We start from the raw sequence: 23,276 nt of genomic DNA, 5'->3' as shown, positions 1-23,276 counted from the left end.
AGGAGAAATGGAGGGGGAAGGTCTTTGGAAGGGGCTGAAGTCTCTGGCAATGATAATTGGATGAGCCGTCAGTAAATTATGAGCTGTTGGATCTCTTTAAAGCTCATACTAGTATGATCAGGGAAAACATCTGTCCCAAATCTAAAGTGGATATTCAGGTGAAGAAACATATTGGACTAATCAGGAAACTTCACCTGCAGGAGGTAAGTTCTGAGCTCTGCTTTGATGAAAGAAAGTGCAGGAAGGGCCAGGTTGGTGGGGGAACGGTTTGTACAAAGACTAGGGGTGGGAATGAGTTAGTTACAATGAAAAGCCAATGGAACAAGAAAAATAACAACAAAGTTTATTATATTTTCTCCTCTGTAGAAGTATAGGCTTATAAGCACTTATCCAAAGCCCTTAGGGCCTGATGTGTTATGGAATTAGTTTTGGAACTTAGAAGATGGTGTGAGGCTTATACAGTGTATTCCATAACACTCCCAGTAAGCCTGGGGTGGCATCCTGTAAGCAAACACATTATTATTTCTGCACTAAGATATTTGAAAGTTCACACAGAGATAAAGGCTTTAAGTAGCCTCACTTTAGTTCAAGGTAAATTAATTACAGTAAGTCCCTTACATACAAACGAGTTCTGTTCCGAAAGCGCGTTCCTAAGTCCACTTTGTTCGTAAGTCCAGCAAAATTAGCCTATGTACTCAACTAACACAATCGGCTATATAGCACTGTACTGTAATAGGTTTATAATACTTTTCACACAAATAATGCATAAAAAACAAACAAACACAAAAAAAACAACGAAAACATTTTTAATCTTATAGTATAGTACCTTGAAAGGTACAGAAGTACAATACAACAGCTGGCATACAAGGGCTGGCATCGAGTGAACAGGCAAGAAGAGTTACTGACTGGAGGAGGGAGAGGAGGTGGGAGGTGGTAGAGCTGAAGGATCGTCAGCAATAGGAGACGGAGGGCAAGCTGCCATTTCACTCACGCCTGACGTTGATGGCACAGGTTCTGGCTCCTTGGTGGATTCAGTTCTATCTACCCTCTTGAAAAGATGATCCAGTGATGTCTGGGTAGTAGCTCTTTATTTTTCTCGTCATAGATGACACGGTGGCACTGGATTGCATTCTGAATGGCTGCTGCAACCTTCAGGTACCATTCTACATTCGGGTCCTGTGCCTCAAAAACTAACAGTGCCTCCTCAGATAAAGAAAATCCCCTTGCCATTTCCTGCATCGTGAATCTCTTTGGTTCTTCAGTTACTTCTTCCTCTTGTCTCTCTTTGCCCTTTTTCTGGACCTTCAATACCATCAGGTCCTCATTAGTAAGCTCCTCGTGTTGCACATAAACAGTACTGTACAGTAAAGTACACAAAAGCACAACCACTTGTAGAGGATGCATGTATGTAGCAATGTACACCAGACACGTGAACTAACTTACGTGACTGGACATTTGAATGCATGTTCTCATCTTTGAAAGTTTGCAACTTGAAGGTTCGTATGTAGGGGATTTACTTGCATATAGAATTAATTATTTTTAAAAAATCCTTGGTTTTCAGAGTTTTTCTTTTTTTCTTTTACTCCACAAAACTTTTTGGATATTTGGAAATTGCAGATAAAGGATTGTAAACCAGTCTAGGCTCGCTAAAGGAAAGCTGAAACATATCAAAAAATAAAAAAAAAGAGGAAAGAGGAAAAAACCTCCTAGGTTCTCACAATTCCAAACAATCTTGGTGCATTTCGCTAAAGTCTGTTTTCTCTTCACAGCACTATTCTTCACCATCTCCCCACATAATGCTAATTAGCTTGTGTGAGGAAACCTTTGCATTCTGCGCTAGGTGAAATATATTTCGAAGTTTCAGAGAGCTGCAAAGGGCAAAAGCCCTCTAAAAACACACACTTTTATTTTTCAAAAAGGATCTTTGAGCTAAGGGGACCTGGTCAAAATGGAATACATAATATGTAACCGGATGTTAAAATACGACTTTTCCTGCTCTAATTTCAGCTGAGGTTCAAAGACTGAGAACATAGTAAATGGCAAAAGCCTCCATATTCTGAAGGGAGGTTCCAGACTACCTGTGCACCTTATGTAGGATGTGGCAACACAAACAAACTCCCCAAAACCCTAAACATAAAATCTAGTTTGCGACACGTAGACCCTTAACCATCCCAAGGGAATAAAAAGGGCTGAAGGTGAAGAGGTTGGAAAGGACAGGCGTTAGGGAGAGGAAAAGAACAGTGTCTCAATGAGCTTCCAAGAAGAAGGGGTTAATCCTTGTGAGAAGAGCTTCAAGGGCACCTCGTGGAGAACTTGTCCCCAGGAATTTGAGGGGCACTAAGGGCTGGTTTTTTTTTTTGGTACGCGGGCCTCTCACTGTCGTGGCCTCTCCCTTGCGGAGCACAGGCTCCGGACGCGCAGGCTCAGTGGCCATGGCTCACGGGCCCAGCCGCTCCGCGGCATGTGGGATCTTCCCGGACCGGGGCACGAACCCATGTCCCCTGCATCGGCAGGCGGACTCTCAACCACTGCGCCACCAGGGAAGCCCAGGGCTGGGGTTTGACCCAACCTGAGAGGCGCTGGTTACGGGCAAGGCCACTGCAGAGCTAGTGCAAATTGTGTCGTACGTAAGGGAACTCTCCCTGTGGGGGGCCTGAAATCCAGCCCACACTCTGCTTGCCAACCTGCGGGTCTTGTCCCAGGGCTCATCCCTTCTCCCCTAGAGTCATTTCCAGTCCTGCCCAAAAGGACAGCCCTATGTGATTAGTGTATCCGCCTGTACTCCCACCGTATTCTCAGAGTCTGAGGGAAATGACATAAGCAAGTACTGCCCAGCGCACAGGGAGAACTCTCAATATCCCAGCAAGGACCTCCAAAGAACCCGTGAAAGCGCCCAGTGGAAGAGTCAGGTGTGGTCATCCTCCCAGTCCAGAGAACATGAGCTTTCAACATGCACTGTGTCCAGAGGAGACTGATGCTGTAATAGCTGGGTACCAGCCAAGGAAGATCTTTCCTACGCTGAACTTTTCTTCCCTGCATCCTCCCTTTCCTTTTATAGGAGAGGCTAGAGGGAGCCTGATGAGTAGGGAGATGCGGAACAGGAGGAAAAGTTGAACACATGTCTCTTTCCTATCCCAGGTCTCCTATGACAACAGGTTCAAGCTTGATGAGCGGAGAAGCTTTACTTAAATTACAAATGAATGGACATTTTAATTACTGAAGTGAGACCTTTCCTGAGACTGGAAGCAGCTGGAGGATCTTTTATTATCCTAGAGTGTTGCCATCTGCCCTCAATCACAGCCAGGTTCAGAGAAGAACTCACCCATAGAACAGGTCTGAAGGAAAGAATAAGTTTGTTTTCTGATTGCACCTTACGAGATCCACCGTTCAACCATTGCTCATAAAAAATATGCCAGAATATGAACCTAATTAAATCAAATGAATAACTGAATGAATGAATAAATAAAACAAACAAACAAATAAATAAACTGTTCTAATATGCATGACTCAGTCATGAAAGTGAAGGGATTAGAAGCCCGAGTGCTTTTGGTCAGGGTTAAGCTTTGGTTTACGTAGGGAGAATGGAGCCTGCAGTGAGATTTATCTTCCGGGAAGCTTTAGACCACAAAGAACCAGAGCTATGGTGACCGTATTTCCTGAAGCAAAATATGGGACATGGAATCTGACAAGTGAGAGTGCAGACTTGGTGATAAATGGGACAGACTGCAATTAGCTCTGTCCCAGAAACGCAGGGACTTAGCCACTGTAGAAACAGCAAGAGCCAGAGAGCTGGCAGATCAGCTGCGCGCTGGAGCTTGTTAGCTGAGCAGAAGAGGTCAAAAGCAGGCCTCGGTGCTTTTGTTCATCCACTCCACACCCTCCATCCCCAACTGCTTTGCTGAGATTTTGAAATGATTTCCATTCCAAAGGCAGATTTTAAACTACTTTAATTGAGAACTCGGAAGAAAGTGCACAGGATTGAAAAGCTTCATTCCTGCATGCCCTTAGACTTTCAGAGTGACCCCAGGAAAATGTGCCACATCCTCTGTTGAGCAAGCCCCAGCTTGAGGTTCATCATGCCTCAAAGCCTGGGTCCTGCCCATTTTTTCTAGCTCTTCCTAGAATATTTTTTCTCAGCTAGGACCCTCATGGTCTAAACTCTTTAGTTGTTTGGGTTGAGTTGGGTGCTAAAGATAAATCCATCTCTTTACTCCAAGCTTTGGTAACCTGAGGTGTCGTCATAGGTATTGAGACAACCCACAATTATCCAATAATAATTGAAATAATGGGAATGGATGGGATTGTCCAGGGAGAGTATGTCGGGTGAAAAGAGACACAAAGGCTTACAATGGAAAGAATCCTGAGGAAACCAACAAGACAGAACTGAGACAGGCAGTCAGAGCAGCTAGAGGAAACCCAGGGAAGGATTTTGGCTGATGACAAGAGAGTGTATGGTGTAGAATCAGCACAAAATCCTGCAGAGATGAGATAAAACCTGTAAAATTTCACAAGGCAACTTTGGCAAGAGCATTTCTGTGCAGGTACAGGACCTGGGAAATGTAGCTCCTCCTTAGATCCTTAGCACATCTCCTAAGGCAAGAATAAAAGAATAGATGTTAAGAACCCCCATAGTTGAAGGGTGGACCCAAACCAGTTCCACCAGCATCACCTCATCTCCCACAGAAAGCCTAAATAGTTGTACTTGGAGAGAGGAGAGTTGTCAGTGTCCTATGTGTTCATCCACCAGAGGTCAGTTCATCCACTAAGGGTCAGGTTCATCCACCAAGGGTCAGGGGAGGCATTTGCATTGCCTTCATCTTAATCAGCATGAGAGGGACTTCAAGGGGATTTTTTGGAGACCTTTACAAGTATCCTGGAGTTTGGGGATTGGTATTTGACACACACCTGGAAGTCTAAAGGCAAGAGGCAGGGCTGGAACTGCTCTAGCTTGAGAGTGGATCTGAGTGCATTGTGGGATCAAATATATCCACACACAGCAGGCTTCCCAGAGACCTGGGAAGGGTGAAGGGGGGCTGGCTTGGTGTCACCTACTCAGGGATGGCGGGTGGACTGGGTCAAGAAGGCTGGATTTATTGAAGCCCTGGAGCTGAGGAAGGCACTTAAAGGAGTGAGCTAGAGGGACCACTGTTCATGCCAAGGGGGTCTCCTGCAGGGGATCTCTGAGGAACCCACAATAAAGCCCCACAGAATCCACCCTCACTTCCTCCAAGTCAATAGAGCCCTAAGATGGGGATTTTTTTTCTTTTGAAATAATTTCAGATCTACGGAGGGGTCGCAAGAATAGTACAAATGACCCACCCCTCTTCCTGAACTATTTGAGAGTAATTGCTATAATTTAGGTAGTTGCTGACCTGATATCCCATCGCTCCTGCATATGTTAGCATGCATTTCCTACACGTAGGGACATTCTCCTACATAACCATCCAAATGAAGAAAGTAATTTATAAGTTTCTTAGAACTGCTGTAATACATTACAATAAGCTGGATGACTTAAGACAACAGAAATGTATTTTCTCACGGTTCTGAAGACCAGAAGTCTGAAATCAAGGTGTTGGCAAGGCTGCACTCTTTCCAAAGGCTCTAGGGGAGGGAGAATCTTCCTTTGCCTCTTCCAGCTTCTAATGGCTGTCAGCATTCCTTACAGCTGCAAACTCTGCCTCTATCTTCATGTGGACCTCTCCTTGTTTCCTTCTGTCTTTGTCTTCTCTTCTGTCTCTTATAAGGACACTTGTCATTGGTTTTAGGGTCCACCCAGATAATCTTGGATTATATATTGCAAGATCCTTAACTTCATCACACCTGAAAAGGCCTTTTTTTTCCCAAATAAGGTCATCTACACAAGTTCAGGGAGTCTGGATGTAGACATATCTTCTGAAGGCCACCATTCAACCTACTCCATCAACATTGATGTATCCATTTCATCTAGTCCAAAGACCCCATTCAAGTTTGTCACATGTCCCAATGATATTCTTTATAGCAAAGCATTCAATCAAGGATCACATGTTGCATATAGTTGTCATGACTCTTTAGCTTCCTTCAAGCTGGAACATTCTCTAGTCTTTCCTTGACTTTCATGAGTTTGACACTGTCGAAGAGTATGCCAGTCATTTTGTACTGGAGTTGGTTTATCCTGGATCATGAGAGCTGGTTGTGCAATTTTCATGAGTTTTGCAAGCAGGTTGATCTTGATATGGCTATCAAGAGATTATTTACACCATGGAAATGCTACCAAGCAGAGTTCTTAATGTTCCCCTTCTAAAGAGCTAGTGGGTAAACATTTACCAGCTCACTGCACATGAATGTCCCTCAGTTTGGATTTCTCTGTTTCCTATGATTTGATTCAGGCATATATTTTTGGCAGAATCATACAAATAATTATCTTCTTTTCACACTGTATCCCATAAAATGATACATGATTTCGATTTATTCCATTACTGGCGATGTTAAGTAACTTTGATCATTTGATTCAGGTGGTGTCTGTCAGGTCTCTCCACTGTAAAATTACTCTTTTTTTCTCCTGTAATCAATAAGTATTTTGTAGGATGGTACTTTTTTTTGTTTTTTAAAAAAATATTTTAACCATTTTTAAGTCTACAGTTCAGTGGCATTAAGTACATTCACATTGTTGTGCACCTATCACCACTTTTTATCTCCAGAGCTCTTTTCGTCTTGCAAAATGGAAACTCTGTACCTATTAAACAATAACTCCCCATTCCCCCGTCCCCTGAGTCTCTGGCAACCACCATTTTACTTTCTCTCTATGGCCTTGACTACTCTCAGTACTCATAAGTTTAATCATGCAGTATTTGTCTTTTTGTGACTGACTTACTTCACTTAGAGTAATGTTCTCAGGGTTTACCCATGTTGTAGCACATATCAGAATTTCCTTTCTTTTGAAGGCCGAATTGTATATATGTACCACAATTCAAGTTGCTTATCTATTATCTGTTGATGGACAATTGGGTTGCTTCCATGTTTTAGCTATTGTGAATAATGCTGCCATGAACGTGAGGGTACAAATATCTCTTCAAGACTCTGCTTTCCAAACATATTGATTCACTGTGTTGTACACCTGAAACTAATATAACATTGTAAAGCAACTATACTTCAACGTAAAAAAAGAAGGAAAAAAGAAGAAAAGACTCTGCTTTCAATTCTTTTGAGTATATACCCAGGAGTGGAATTCCTGGATCATATGGCAATTCTAGTTTTAATTTTTGGAGGAACCTCCATCTATTTTCCACAGCAGCTGCAACATTCTACATTCCCACCAACAGTGCACAAGAGCTCCGATTTCTTCACATCCTTGTCAACAGTTGTTATTTTTTGTTTTTGATATAGGCCATCCTAACAGTTATGAGGTGATATCTTCTTGTGGTTTCAATTTGCATTTCTCTGATAATTAGTGATGTTGAGCATTTTTCATATACCTGTTGTCCATTTGTATGTCTTCTCTGGAGAAGTGCCTATTCAAGTCCTTTGCCCATTTTTCAATCAGGTTGTTTTTTTGTTGTTGGGTAGGGTGGTACTTTGAGACTATGTAAATACTATGTTTCTTATTAAACTTTTACCCACTAGGTTTAGCATCGATTTATGCTTCCTGGATAAATTATTACTATGATAGTTGCCAAATGGTGATTTTACTAATTTCATTATTCCATCTATATTTATCACTTGGCTTTTTATTGTATGGGAAAACCTTCTTCTCTCCCCATTTATTTATTTATGTATTTATTTATATCATTTTGAATTCTTATTGTATGTAATGGTTTATAATCTGTTATTATCTTTACTATTTATTTGAATGTCCCAGTGGTCCCAGATTTGGCTAATGGGAGCCCATGAGAAGTTTCTGTGTTCTAGTAACGTGTCCCTATTTTTCTTTGAGCAGTTCTTTACTTACAGACACAACGAGATTTTCGGGTTCATCTTTCTGGCCATTGTCCTGGAATCAACCTTTTCTCCAGAAAGTCTTGGTTTCTTTTAGTGGAGAATGATATTTAGAAACTAAGATCTGGGTGCTAAGTGTGCTCCCAGGGCCTCTCAGATGACAGAGCTAGGGAATATACGCACTCATATATAGACACATATATCTATATTTCCATATCTATCCATGTATATTAAAAACTATTGATTCATACCAACACCTCCAATTCCAATTCAACATCACTGGATTCATTCTAATTTTCTTATTTTCATATTTATAACTCCAAAAGTGAGAGCCTAGCTTCTCTTATCCTCAATAGATACTACTTATTTGATTAGTGATCCTGTATGTGAGTATTCTTCGGTGGCTTCTGTGCCCTCTACGTGGATGCCCTCTCCAGCCCAGAGCCTCTCCACCTGGGCTCTGACACCCCCATGCCAGGCTACACAGATGCCCTCTTCACTCCGCATTGGCCTGCTCCATTGCAGCCCCCTTGCACATACCCTCTTTGCCTCTCTTAGTTCTGACACCCCATTCCAGCTTATCCAAAGGCTATGCAAGCAACTCAGACATGTCTACAATTGCCTACCTTGCTTCTAGCCTAACTCTGCCTTCCCTCAGCATGGCTTTGCTGATTAGACCTGAGTCAATGACTGTACCTCTCTAGGCTGGTCTTCATAAATAATTTGGGGGGTTGACTTATAAAATTCAGCTGAGCCAGTTAGACACCCCTTCTTTGGGGGGAAGTTTAGAGTTGGAAAATTGAGAGACCAAGAATGTTGGCAATGGGGTTGAAGTCAAGAGTGCACTGAGAACTGTCATGCTGAGAAAGGACTGTAACAGCCAGATTGAACTCTGTCTCAAATGAAGCAGAGCTTAATAGGGAGAGAAGGAAGAGGAGCAGATGTGCTGAGGGAAGCTGGTATGACCGGACCATGCTACCTCTGGGATATCCCAGCTGCAGTTCCCCCAAGGCCAGTTGTCTCCCTAGGGATGGACTGAGACAGATGTGTGCCCAGTGTGGGCCAGTAATTTGGCAGCCCTTCAAATAATATTCTTTAAATATTGTTCACATTTAATTATTTAGTGAGTACAGGGAAAGACTAATTTTCTAATGCTATAAGTAAAGGATTTATTATATACACTTATTACATGGAAGTTCCTGAACCAGACAACTTCATGGGAAAATGTTAAATAATTTAAAACCCATGTAGTCAACTCAACTCTGCCATACGTTAATCGGAATCTGACTTCAGGCACATGTCCGTTGCCTATTTTCAGCATTGGTAGCTTTGCTTGTAGGTGCACAGACACATTGAAAAAAATCCTAGAACAAATGTTTTTGTGCATACATCTATGACTGGATTGAGGATTATTCCTTGACAGATTCTTAACATTATATTTGCTGGGTGTAGTTGGAACTGAGCAGAACCCTGCAGACTCCACACTACCCCAAGTACAAGAGCCCCTCTATGTCCCCTGCCTCTTGCTTGTAGGAAACCTGAAGTCTCCCAGGCCTCCTACAGTCACAAAAGAGCAGGCTCGAGAAGTCAAAGATTAGGACAATAGAGTCACAGACTCAGTGTCTCATGCACATTCCTGGCCTCAAGAGAATGGGATTAACATTATTGCTCATAATGATCTATATCTTTGTGGTCATCAAAATAATTATAGCTTGCTCTGCCTGTGTATGTAAGTGGGCAATTAAACTTGTCAGCAAAGAGATGCTACAGACCCATGCTGATATCTTCAACTCTGAAAATACGGCACCCTATGCGAGCATGAAGAAGTTACGGAAGATGGACCTTTGCTCCTAATCCCATAGAAATGGAATGATGCTGGACAGTGGGGAACTGAAAGCAGCTCTTTTGCCTCTTTCCTGTTTGCCCATTTCTGTTCCCGTCTAACCTTGAAAGAACCTAATTATAAGAATGAGATCACTAGACAATTTAAACTAACTTCTGACTTATGTGTTCCTGAATGCACACCATGCCTTGCCTAAGCTGTTGATTCTTTTCCTAGGTGAAAAGAATTAAGAATGGAGAATTAAGTGGTTAAAGAGTGACTAGCTCTCTACCCCCAATAACCCCCTTAGCAATCCTGCAGGCAGAACACAAGGGCAAGATAACATCTGAAGAGTCAGCCAGCCTGCATGTACGCAATGGAGAATGATGCAGAACCCAACTTCCTGCCTCGATGATTCACTGGGATTCTTCCCCCGCTTTTTCCCTTTAAAAACTGTCATGGCTGAGCAGATTCTTTGGAGTTGGTCTCCAGACATGAGTCCACCTTCTCCCTAGATTGCTGGCTTTTCTGATTAAAGTGACTTTCCTTTCTACTGACACTTGCCTCTTGAATTATTGACTTTTGAGTGGCGAGCAGCCGAACCTGAGTTCAGTAACAAAACGATGGGAACACTTAAGGCTACATATTGAATATAGAATATTCATATTCTACATATAGAATGCATATTGCTAGATTGCTTTAGGTAAGATGAAAAATGAAGGACTAGACTTTTAAAAATCAATAGTGAAACCAGTTAAAATGAATAAAAAACTATACCCTTTCCCATCATCTCACACCTACTTTGTGGAGTTAACAAAGTTTGCAACGATTTACAATGTTGTAGGCAAACAAAAGACCAAACCAAACAAGAAAAAACAATACCTCCACCCGCTCCATGGTAGTTAATAGTTTGAATTTGGTGTTTTAGTCATTTAGACATGTTTAGACTTTCAGTCATTTCAATTTATTTGTTTACTTGTGAGATGGAGTACAATCTCTGTCGTCCTGAAGTCAGTCATCCTGAGAGGTGAAATATTTTGCTTTTGGTTACCATACAGAACCTCATCCCTTACTTTTTTCTTTTTTTTTTTGTGGTACGCGGGCCTCTCACTGTTGTGGCCTCTCCCGTTGCGCTAGCCGCTCCGCGGCATGTGGGATCTTCCCGGACCAGGGCACGAACCTGTGTCCCCTGCATCGGCAGGCAGACTCTCAACCACTGCGCCACCAGGGAAGCCCCCTTACTTTTCTTTAACAAAGTTATTCTAACAAAATTCATACCAAGCTTGTTGCACAATAAGCAGTTCCAAAGTGTATAAAATGAAAGGTAAAAGGCCCTTTCTTTAGACACAGTTGAGCTCATACTATATATACTGTTCTCTAAATTATTTTTCCTTGAACTTATGATTTTTATAGTCAGTATGCATAAAAATTTATGTAGTATTTTACCACCATTTAGAAATCTGTCCCTAGTGGTGGATATGTAGGTTGTTTTTAGTTTTTTTTATGACCACGAACAATTCAGTGGCAATCGGTTTGCACTGGAATGTGGGCTCCAAGGTGACAGGGGCTTGCCTTGTCACAGGGCCAGCATCTGGAACTGTGCCTGGCTCAGAGTGGACCCTCCATTCATATCTTTTGAATAAATGAGTGAACGTATTTGGGGAACATTTGTGCAAGTTTATCTGTAGAATACATTTCTCAGGTGTAAAGTGATGCTCTCTCTCCCCAGCCTGTCCTTATGTTTTTAAAAGATTTTTAAAAATTTTAGATGGTTTTATTTTTTAATGTTTATTATTATTTTTTTAGTGTTTGGCTGTGCTGTGCAGCATGTGGGACCTTATTTCCCCAACCAGGGATCGAACCCACACCCCCTGCAGTGGAAGCGTGGAGTCTTAACCACTGGACCGCCAGGGAAATCCCCTGTCCTCATTTTGAAGTAGCTTAAGTGGATTTCTCCTCATTGAAATCAATGTTTATTTCAAGAGGAATCCTCCTTGGGTCAAGCTCAACCATCTAAAGCTATATAGTCACACCATGTCAAATTCACTTTGTTAACTTTAAATTTAGTTGTGTCTCCACAATATACCTTTGTCAAAGTTTGCAACAAGAAGCTGCATATGACATTGATTTGCTGTACATATTGTTAGAAAAGTTTTGCTAACATCTCAATGGGCAAGGACATAGAAAAACAACCCACAGAATAGAAAATATAAATAACCTATAAACACATGAAAATTCATTCATTCATTAATTACCTGACTTTTATGAAATATCTACCACGTGCCAGGTGCTGTTGTAGGAAATAAGGAAATAAGTATAACCAAAAATAGAATACTACTAAGGAAAGAGACAGATGGGCCCCAGGGCAAACGATTTGAGTTTGTTCCTTGTGGACAAACACTCCTAGATGGGAATAAAGGGCAATTGAGAGAGGAGGCTGGCACCTGCCCAGAGAGAAGATGAGACCACATATTCCTCATTCTCGAAGTCAGAAGACCTCCCTGACTACACATGTGCAGAAACGCTCCTTGGAGGTCAAAAAGGGAGTGATGCCAACTAATGCTCACTACCCATAGGCCTCTTCGGTAGAATCCATCTTGGCTAAGAGATGTGCGTGCACACATGGGAAAATCCTGAGCTATACCAAATATGGACTTTGAACCAGGCAAATCAGAATGATTGGCCAAAGGAAATCTGGAAGAAATGCACCATAAAAGTGATTCAAACTGCCACAAGGGCGCGACTCTCTCTCTGAGCCTGCCCGTGTGTCTATCCGCACGTACTCTTTTTTCCTCTTAATAAATACTTTACTTGTTTCACTACTTTCTGTCTTTGTGGGAATTCTTTTTCTGCAAAGCTGTAGGGCCAGGGCCTTGTCACTGATCACGGGTCTAGTGGCTAGGAATCAGTGCTCTCACCGCTGAGAGCCAATCACTGGCCGGGAACTGAAACCCTGCTTCAAGCTGCTGCAGGACGAGGCCACCCGAGATCACTACTGCTCTCAAGGGGACAGGGACCTCACATTCCATTTCATAAGTAAACAAAGAAATTCAAATTATAACCACTAAACGCCTTTCTCCTTTACTTACAAAATTGTCAATGGCTGAAAACTTTGTTAACTCTGAAAAGCAGGTGTGAGATGAACACTCATATGTATACTCAGGGCGGGGAATGGGACATGATGTTCATGTTCATTTAAACTGGTTTTTATTTTTATATATTTAAAAAGTCAGGTCCTTTATTTTTCATTTTATATAAAGCAATTCGGAAATATGTACCAACAACCTTAGAATTGGTTCCATCATTTCACCCAGTAAATCTAGTACTAAGAATTTATCAAGGAAATAATCATCAACCAGGCCACAGATTTATGTGCAAGATACTTGTTTAGAATTTTTAAAATACATTGAGAGTAACTGAAACCAAGTCCCCCTTAAACTGAGTTCCCCTGCTGAGTTAACAATCTTTCTATCCAACACTTTATTCCCTTTCTTGTCCCACCCTTGTTCCCTTCAAGATTGAGGAGCATCAAAGAAAAGGGGGGATTGAAACCAAGCATGACCCTGAGGGGCATTCCTGGGGCCTTCCGTGTCCCCAATTTCTTGTTTGTAGAAAAAAATGTTTTCACCTCTTAGGCCTTCCCCAAGTTCCAAAGTGCAGACTCAAGCCATTAATGATTAGGACAAGAGTCACAGGACTCCTATTTCCTCCTGAAGGGATATAAGTAACAATCTGATGCATATCTTTGAGTTGTTCTGCAGGAACTAAGCCCCTCACTCTGGTGGAGGATGATGACTACATGCTGACCAAAAGCCTGTGGACCCCAGACTGTTGGAACCAGAAGACTGATGATTGAGATCTCAGAAACATCACCCTGTTACCTCACAATCAACCAATCAGAAGAAGGTCCTCAAGCTAATCCTATGACCCTCTCCCCAACACTGTCTTTAAAAACCCTTGTTTAAAAGCCAATGAAGAACACATTCAACCCCTGGTAGGGGAACTAAGATACCGCATGCTGGCCAAAAAAAAAAAAAAAAAAAAATGCCAATGAAGAGTTTGGGTCTTTTGAGCACACACTGCCTGTTCTCCTTGCACGAGTGACCTGCAGTAAACGCTGTACATTCCTTCACCACAACCTGGTGTCAGTAGATTGGCTTTGCTGTGAGACAGGTGAGCAGACCTGAGTTTAGTTCAGTAACATAACCTAAATATCTGGCAGTAGGAAAATAATTGTTCTGTACCTATATGTACCTAGAAGGAAATTCTCCAAAATATTGTCATGAATATGGATGATCTTTATTTTCAGCTTTGTGCTTCTCTTCATTTTTCCAATTTTCATAATGTGTGTGTATGTGTAGCTTTTATAATCCCAGAAACATTTAAAAAAAGTTGTTAGGGGCCTTGCTAGTTCCATTATTTTGTGCCTTCAATTTATAATCTTTTATGAGAGGTTTAGTTCAGAAATCATTGGCTTCCTGCAGTGCTTCCTTCTTTTGAATATAATCTTGTGTATATACTGATACTATTCTTTTTCTTTTTTTTCCTTTTTGTTAAGAAACTCAAGAGCCAAATTAGAAACTTAAGCACAGCTTCTATGTTGAGTTTAATTTTGGTGTTTTTATATTCTTCTTAAGAACTAGTTTTTTATTTGGGTGTTTCCAAATAGAGTGTATTTGTTGTAAGCCTTTTGAAACTCCTTGGTGAGTGAACGTAAAGGCATGGATGATGGTAGAACCCTGCTATTTTTGTCAAGAACAGTACTTGAACAAAAATAATGGTGCAGCAGGGTTAAGGAGCCATGACTACTTAAGCTCTTCCCACCCACCCCTTTCAAGGCAGTAAATGGAGTAATGGTCACATGGATAGCCTTACAGTGTTCTCAACCTGCACTAAATTGTCACTGTCATCAGCAGGGAGTCTTCTCTTCCCCTTTAAAATCTCCAGTCACCCCTCCTGGGGGGGCAGATACAACACTGAACTCCAATGTCGAGTGCATCAAGTTGTTTCAATCCTCCAGATTCTGACTGAGCCCAGTCTCTTGAATTCAGGTAACAATGTCTCCTGAAATTTTTATGTTCAGGCTGTTGATTCTTACTCTGATCTCCTTTTTTTTTTTATGCTTTAACATTTTTTATTAGATTTGTTTCTGATTGCATACTTAGTAAAGACAACTTGGAAAATATTTTTAAGAAAGAAAATTTGTATAATTCCATCACCCAATATACATTTAACTCCAGTTGCCTTCCAGTTTTTTTATATACATAAATATTTTGTTTATAAAAGTATGGCACGCTGTTTTGTAGCATGATTTTTCTATTACAAATATTTTCCCATAGCAATGAGTGTTTTTATACAGCGATACATATAATAACATCCATTAATGAATGTACCAAAACATAGTAATCTCAGTCCAAATCTATACGCGCACCAGCCTCACCTCCCTGTGTTTCTCCCCATGCCCCTCCACACTGTCCAAATCTGCAGCACTCCCCCATCACGTAAATACCTATATCCACATGCATACACTTCCACTTACCTTGGAAATTGTGGTCTCTGAAAATTATTTCTGAGGTAATCAGGTTTAAGGGTAAAGATTCATCTTTCTTAGAAAAATTAGGACAATTGGGTGAGGGATAAACTACCCCATTCTACTATATTTCTTAGTCTTCTTTGCATCCTAGACCTTGGTTGCCAACCTCTCCTCCCCACTCAAGTTATATCCATACACTAAGCATTGATTTATCTTTTAGGAAAATGTGTGTGCCAGAGGTGAAGGTGGGGGATGAGATTAACACCTGTACATTCTTGTCTTTATGCAGAGCAGCATTTTGCATATTCCAAATCCTGTTAGTTGATCTGTGTAGTTGAGAAATCTGTTTCTTTTTTCCTCTTTGTAATGTAGAATTCTTGAAATAGGTTTGGACTGCACAGCCAACCCTCAACCGACAAAGTTTAAGGTCCAACAAGAGACTTCATGCATTGGTTTGAGTTTTCCCACAAAAGCATTGTCTTACAAGGTATTTGCCTCTGGCTAGTCAGCTTATAATGAGCCTGAAATACCACACATTTGTATAAAAAATAGTATGAAACAATGCTGGGAATGAGTAAACCAGGAAAGGAATACATTTGAATAAGACTTAAACTTAATATATATATATATATATATATATATAAAGTTGATCTTTTTAAAAGAAGATTTACTTGGAGAAAAATGAATAGGTAACTGGAGACATTTAATGGAGCTTCCAAAGGGAGGTCTGAGCATTCAGAGGTTATTGGCAAGGCTCTTTTACTCCTTTTGATGTGTTTTTCACTTTGAATATTTAAAGAAACCCAGTGTTTTATTATGTCTAGTTTCACTTCAAAATAGGCCTTGGATTACACGTGTACATCCTTACACGTGTACCGGCCCAGTGTGGTTGGCATTTGTACTATAATTGCTGTTGCTAGTATTTGTATCACCAGTGAAGCCAGAAAAGAGAAATAGAGAGGAAGTAGGGTTTCTAAAGGTAACTTAGGAAAATGCAGTAGGTAAGAGGAAACGTTTAAAGGAAGCTGGTGAGGACAGAAAAACTCTTCATAGGAGGTGAGGTTAAGTGGATCCTTAGAGGAAAAAAGGTGGGGCTGTTGGTGGGGGTGACAGGTTTGTCCATGATCCCCCTGAGGGGGAGTAAAGAAGGGGCAGAGAAGCAGTATTAGATGCTGGGTCCAGCTGTCATGTGTGTAACTACCATAGTTATGGGGTTCACAGAACCAGGGAATTCAAAAATGGAATGACTTTTCCTTTTCTAAAATTGAACCGAAGACAACCTTTTTGACTCAGGGCCAATAAACTTTTTCCAGATGTTGTCAAATGTTCTCTGCCCAATCCAGTGATTTTTCTCAGGCAAATTGGAGTGTTAATCTCTCTGTCTCAGTTTGTTTCACAAATACCATCTAGGTATTTTCTTCCCATTCTTTCTCCTGCCCTACTGTCTCCTCCATCAGGGGAAGGGGTTTTGCTTTCGTGATGGACCTGAATGTGAGAGAGATTGGGTCTGGGGTGTGTGTGTATGGTGTGAGGTACACATGTGGGGTGGCCTAGAGGGAATACTGCCTCTGGTCTTATATGCATGGGTAATATGGGGGAGACTGTTAATTGTCAACATCAGTGTCTTTTATAGAAATAGAACCCCTGATTTTCAGCTGGACACAAGTTCACCTTGAATCAAGTCCACAACTGCAGAAGTATATGACATTCAAGTTGTATTCTTCTTTCTCCATTTTCTCTAGCTAGAATTCTGACATGATAATGAGCCACCTTGGACATACAGGTGAGGATAACACCCAGGGATGGTGGTTTTGTGATAGAAGGTTCCTAAACGATTCCATGGGGCAGAACTCCCATTGCAGCTCTAAACTGCTTACCCCAGGCTGTTTCATGAGAGAAAAATTAATTTCTATTTGTTCAAGCCATTGTAAATTTAGGTTTTTGTGATAGTAGCTCAAAATATATCCAAACTAGCATGTGGAGGAAGGAGGGGAGACTAATCGATGTAACATATACATAGAAAGTTGAGCAGTAGCTGCCAGAAACAGTGTTGAGTGGTGGATGGATGTGGACTGTAAGGAAATTCCCAGAGGCAGCCATACTGTCTTTGATGATGCTAAAGAAATAGCTGAGGCTTTAAAGAACGTATTAAAAGTATGGAATTTCCATGTAACACAATACCTAGAAATGCACTGGGGATAAAAACAATTGCTGATTACTGCAATTCAATAAACCACTTAAGGCAGTCCCTGGAAAGAATTATTAAAAAGCCAACCCAACACTCTTTGGCTGACCTTAGGGCCAATCTGTGGTTTAGCGTCCCGTGTTTGTGGAATTCAGATTTTACGGAGGAAGGATTAAGGAACATATTTGCTGACTGTCTGAAAGAACATAGCTTATGTAAATCAACTATGCTTCAATTTTAAAAAAGAATACAGCCTAGAGCAGAGAAATTCTTCAGTTAGGGCGAGAAAGCAAAGTGTTTGTACTTTGCCAATTCACGGACATGCTTCAAAGCAAACAGGCTGAACTTTTGGCTATACAAACAATAGACATGAAGGTTAGTAGTCCAGTTAGATTCCTACCTCCCAGAGTCCATAGAAATTATGAGGTGACATTTGGTAGGTGGAGAAGATGTGTGGAAGCAGAGGTTATCAGAATTTCATCACACCCTTGGACTTCTACAGTAACTCTGTTCCTTCTGAGGACATTTAGGCTGTAGTGTTGTAAGGCTGTAAAACCCCCTTTGCCTAAAGTGGATATATTACTTATTCAACTGAGATCATTAAAGCCACCTACACCATGACTGATGCGAGGGTTTGGGCCAATGCCCTAGGATGGTTTGGGGATGTGCCCAGCACCCTCTCACTCAGTATGCATCCAGAAGCTCTCCCTTCCTTTCAGCCCAGAGAGAGGCTGTGCCTGGGGAGGGGCAGGGGAGTCTGTGTTGTCCAGGAAGCACAGGGTTGCATATCAATCACCCTGTTTGGAGGGTAGAACAGACACACTGCCCTTTTATCTGATCACTGACCACTATGCAGGCCTTTTCCGTCCTGGAAGTAGAACTCTTTACAACATAGATGGTGTTCTGAGTCACAGGAATAACTAATGTTTGTGAAGTACTTAAGAAATTACAAAGTCTAGGTTATTTGTTTTTACATTGCTAGGAATCACATGTAGATGGCTAATTTTGATCCTGGTGTTTGCATCTTCCATGCACATCCTTCTAACGGACTGATCGGCAAATACGTCTGGAACTTCTCTACTGGACCCATAATGAAATGGGCCTAGGAATCCCCCAAGCTGGAAACTCTCTGGCTTTTCACTGGTGATAACTTCGAATGCTGTCACCATCCAAAGCATAGGGCACTTCTCTTGATCACGCAGAGTTCTCTTTACATTTCTCTGTACACACTCTCTCTCTACCCTCTTGGTGGATTAAAATGGACTTTTGATGTAGCAAGTTCAGATTTCGGAGTACACCCCAATATAGGCAGGTCTGTTATAATATGATGCATTTGTTTTTGTTGTTCATTTCATTTTGTCTTGGCTCAACCCACTTGTCAGACAACTGTATGTTGTTAAAACATTTCACCTCTCAGTTCTACCTTTGTATCAACTAACTTTACCAACCTAGAGCTCTTGGTCATGGAAGAAGCAAAATCTTGTTTATCTATGATGACCAGGTCTCTCCCTGAAACTCAGGACAGGCTGTCCCTCCAGCAGCCTCTCGATGACCCTTTGGACTCCCATTTGTTGATCACAAACCACCAGGCGAGTTCAGGGAAGCACTCCGAACTGCTGCTCTTCCTCTGTTACTTCCAGGAATCTTGTAGTCTATCCACCCTGAACAAGCCCTCATTTTCATGGTCTCACTTGTTCCTAACACTGTGTCTTTTACTCAGCGTGCATGCATCTTAGTGAGTTTCCATACCCAAGGCTCTTATTCGTACATCTGCCTGTCCACGCATTTGGGCAAGCTGTTTAATATCACTGTGAGCATTTCAGCTTCCAGTTTCTATTGTGTTACTTCTCAGGATGGAAACTGATAACACGCATGTTCACTGCAGATCCCCCAACACCATCCCCGGCACTTCTGCCACTCCTGCCTTCCACGCTGGCCCCCGCCCCACTCACCGGCTATCGAGGAGACAACCACAATGCTCCCGTTGCTCTGCTTCAGCATGGGCATGGCGGCCCCGCTCAGGACCACATAACTCAGGAAGTTGACCTCCATGCTTTTGCGCACGTGGTCAATGTCATCGATGAATACAGTCATAGGGTTGTTGGTGTTGGTGATGTGGTTGAGAATGAGCATGTCTAGTCCCCCTGTAAGAGACGGCTGTGTTGAGAGAAACCATCTGAGGTTGATACCTTCTCCCCCTCCTCCCCGTCTCAAAAGCTCCCTGGTGATCCCTAGGGCAAAGTCCAGAAGAGGAGAGAGGAGAAGCTGTCTCACCCATGAGTTTTCCAGCTTTGGCAACAAATTGCTCTGCGAAGGTCATGTTCTCCATGGTGCCAGCAACGTAGTGCGCCGAGGATGCACCGAGCTCCAGGCAGTGGGATACCACCTGCAGAGGCACAGCGGCCATGGTGTCAATCTTGGCTGCAGACTTTTGGGGGGCAGTCTCTGACATAATGGGGGTTTAACTGAGAGGTTGCTCACAGCCCTGTTTTGGTAGGGGTGTGTGTGTGTGTGTGTGTGTGTGTGTGTGTGTGTGTGTGTTGTTAAATGCAACTGACACAATATTAGTCCCCTGTTTGAAATACTGTCTGGAATAAGATAGGGTATAAATGGATAAATCACTGTGCTGGAGTTTAAGTCTGTGCTCATGAGTTTTTGTAAACAGATGTTTCTGAACACATTATTGGTAGGGATGCTAGTTCCTGTGTGGGTAGCCCTAAGTTTGTGAATATTTGTGTATCCTTGGGTTTCTGAGTCTGAGTATATAAGAGAGCATGTGTCTGCATGGGTACCAGAGTATGAATTCCTGAGTAGGTACTGGAATGTTGGTATCTGAGCACATATATGTATGTCTGTGACTCCATGTGTCAATGTGTGTGAATAGGCATGCCTATCTCATAGATAGAGATAGAGCCCAAGAACTTTGTGTCTAGATATGTATGCATGAGAATGAATACTTAAATGCATATTTTTGTATTCGTTGGGGTGTTTGAACCCTCTGTGTGAGTATGCATCTATGTCTGTGTGTTGGCATGTATATGTGAGCATACATAGGAATACATCTGGGCACGTGAGGGTACCTATGGCTGTGGGCACAGGACCCTCACCTTCTTTAGAGCTTCTTCTGACCTCGCTGTCACTACCACATGGGCTCCCATTCTCGCCAGATGATAGGCCATCTCTCTTCCAATCCCCTTGCTGGCCCCTGTGACAATCACTCTTTTTCCTCGAAGCATCTCTGGGAAACCCCAAAAGAAAATAAGGACCATAGCTGTCAGCAACATACCTCCTCTCACTTTAGAGGTGGACAGCCTTATCTCAGTGTCTAAAGGTTATGAGCCCAGATCAACTCATCTCAAATTGCATAAATCAATGAAGGAACAGATCAACTCTTCCGTAAACATTCTCTGAAATGGGAGTTTGCTTTGGTTGCTCAAAACCAAGCCTTCCTGCTGTCCTTTTCTGAAAACCCCTATGGAAAGAGAACAGCTAAAACACTGGAGTTCCAGACATTTCTGGATTCATCCAGTTGCTCAATTGAAATAAAATTCAAAGAGTCATCAAAACACATGTGCTCAGAGAGATTCCAGATATTTTCTCTCACTTCTATTTAGTCATCAACTCCAGAATTTTTTCTTGTTTCCCACTTATCCATCTCTCCACAGAGCCCAATTATCTGGCTAAGTTGTGAATTTTGGAATAGCCCTATTTTTTTGGTAAGAGATCTGAAATTGCTTTTGATCAAAGGTGCCAAATAAAACATGGACTATTTGGTAATCTTTTAACGTGATGATTACCCCTCCCTACACCCCTATTACCCAGCCTGTGGCTGGAAGACATAGAAACACAGTCTCACCTCAGGGTCCCCTCTTGTCCAGCAACTTTGGGGATCAAGAACTCCTTTTTATCCTCAGAAACACTCTAGCCATCCCTGGGTTTTTAGATCTATTCCTCCAAAATTAGACACATTGGTACTTACCTGGTCTGAATTCCTCCTTCGCAGAATAGTAGTAGTAGGCCAAGAAGATCCCCAGAATGGGGAGGAGATATTTCTTCATAAAAGCCATCAGACAGGGACCTGGCCCGAGGAGCCCTGGAGGATACACAGAGAGAACCTACAGAGCTTTCTACAACCTCCTAGGCAGGCAGCAGCCTCTGAATTGTGACATCAGGGATGGGGGAGGCTGGTTTAGTCTCAGGCAGTCCTAGCCAATTTCCCTGTCAGAGCAGCAATTGGCTTTGGGTGGGATCCCATTCGTCCCTGGCAGCCTGTGTGGTGGATTTCATAATGGACAATGTTTACTCCATTTCATTGAGCAAGAAGAGACTTCCAGATGGCCAGGCTCATGATTGTACAGGACTGGATTCCTGAGCATCCCTACCCTGAGCCCGTCTTCCTCTTAATGCCGTTTACTCCAGGAATCAACGGCCTTTCAAAAGTGGTATATCAAAGGCAGAGAGAAAGTGTGCACAGGGCTTCTGGGGAAGTGTGAGTAATAGCAAAGAGAGCCAAAGTCAAGCAAGTCTCGTTCTCAGCCCCACCTCCTAGTCGGAAGCAATTAAAAATAACAGCACAAAACAGAAAAATAAGCTTAGTTAAAAAAAAAAAAGTGCACATTTTGGAGAAAAAAAAAAAGCAAAGAAGCCCTATAAATCCCACACTTAAGTTCAATGAACAATATTACAACATCAAAGGGGAATGCAAGCCAGTCAGAACCCAGATGGCGGGAAACCCATGACCGGGTCAAGACTCTCAGGCAAGTGCAATGGAATGTACACTTATTAATTTAACAGCAAATACAGAAGAAATAATGAGTGCCAAGAAAAAAAGGCATTAAGCTGTTAAAGTAGGTCTTATAAATGCGACAGAGGACCAAGAACGTGAACAGGATGGTAGGAAGAGGGGACCTGACGTAGAAGAAAAAAGAATGAGCATCGTTGATGCAAAGCTAGCCTGAAAAGCCCACATCCAGCTAAAAATTGATCTAGTAACAGTAAAAGGACCAGGGGGGAGAAACCCCTACTAATTTAGAATTTATCACAGAAATATAGAAATAACCACCTTGGTATGTCTGTAGCAAGAATTCATTAAGGCTCAATCTTCAAAGAAAGAATTTAAGATATAGTATTGTTAAGTTTTTCAACTTAAAAACAGCTAACCAAACCATACACATTACCCTATCACAGAGCAAATCCAGAATTCTGCAAGTTACCAGTGTAGCCAAGAAAATCATTTAAATATGGCAATAAGAATAGGTACCTGTGCTTTGGAGGAGGAATGTGGGTTGAGGCCGGGGCTTGGAGGATTCACACAAGATTAAGAGAAATTGAATTATGACCCCAAGCACAGTATCTGGAAACACTCACTGAATTTTCACTTCAGAGCAAGGGAAAATAAGTTAAGACCCAGAGGAGATGAAATAATTTGTCAACAAAGGCCCACAGCTGTGAAGTTCACTTCCAGAAAACAATGCAGATTTGAGAACAGTTGAGGGCTACATAGAGCTCAAGGTTCATGGAGGACAAAATAGAAAACATGTTTTTTAAATTTTTTTTTTTTTTTGTGGTACATGCGCCTCTCACTGCTGTGGCCCCTCCCGCTGTGGAGCACAGGCTCCGGATGCGCAGGCTCAGCGGCCGTGGCCCATGGACCCAGCCACTCTGCGGCACGTGGGATGCTCCCGGACCGGGGCACGAACCCGCGTCCCCTGCATCGGCAGGCGGACTCGCAGCCACTGCGCTACCAGGGAAGCCCAGAAAACATGTTTTTAAAAAATCAAGTGGAAAATTACATTACATAGTGTCAGAACTACAAGACCTATAGG

At 42.1% G+C, this 23,276-nt stretch overlaps 1 protein-coding gene across 2 annotated transcripts in view; it reads right to left on the bottom strand.

The window, feature by feature from the left end:
- Window positions 1-23,276, bottom strand: part of HSD11B1 (hydroxysteroid 11-beta dehydrogenase 1) — a 48,210-nt gene that overhangs the window by 8,209 nt on the left and 16,725 nt on the right. The window contains exons 3-6 of one of the 2 annotated variants that reach the window (XM_089909285.1): window positions 21,431-21,544; window positions 20,559-20,689; window positions 19,726-19,837; window positions 19,404-19,595 (exon numbers count right to left, since the gene is read on the bottom strand). In XM_089909285.1, the coding sequence (XP_089765411.1) occupies window positions 19,404-19,595; window positions 19,726-19,837; window positions 20,559-20,689; window positions 21,431-21,544 (549 nt within the window). Of the gene's footprint in view, window positions 1-19,403; window positions 19,596-19,725; window positions 19,838-20,558; window positions 20,690-21,430; window positions 21,545-23,276 lie in introns of those variants that run through there. The other variant, XM_022593499.3, reaches the window with a different exon arrangement.

Source organism: Delphinapterus leucas, chromosome 1, assembly GCF_059928025.1.
Source record: "Delphinapterus leucas isolate spDelLeu-1000000601 "Yukka" chromosome 1, BTC_Dleu_Yukka2, whole genome shotgun sequence".
Taxonomy (NCBI): Eukaryota; Metazoa; Chordata; class Mammalia; order Artiodactyla; family Monodontidae; genus Delphinapterus; species Delphinapterus leucas.
Note: the sequence above shows the minus strand (reverse complement) of the source record. Positions and strands in the feature narration are given on the sequence as shown.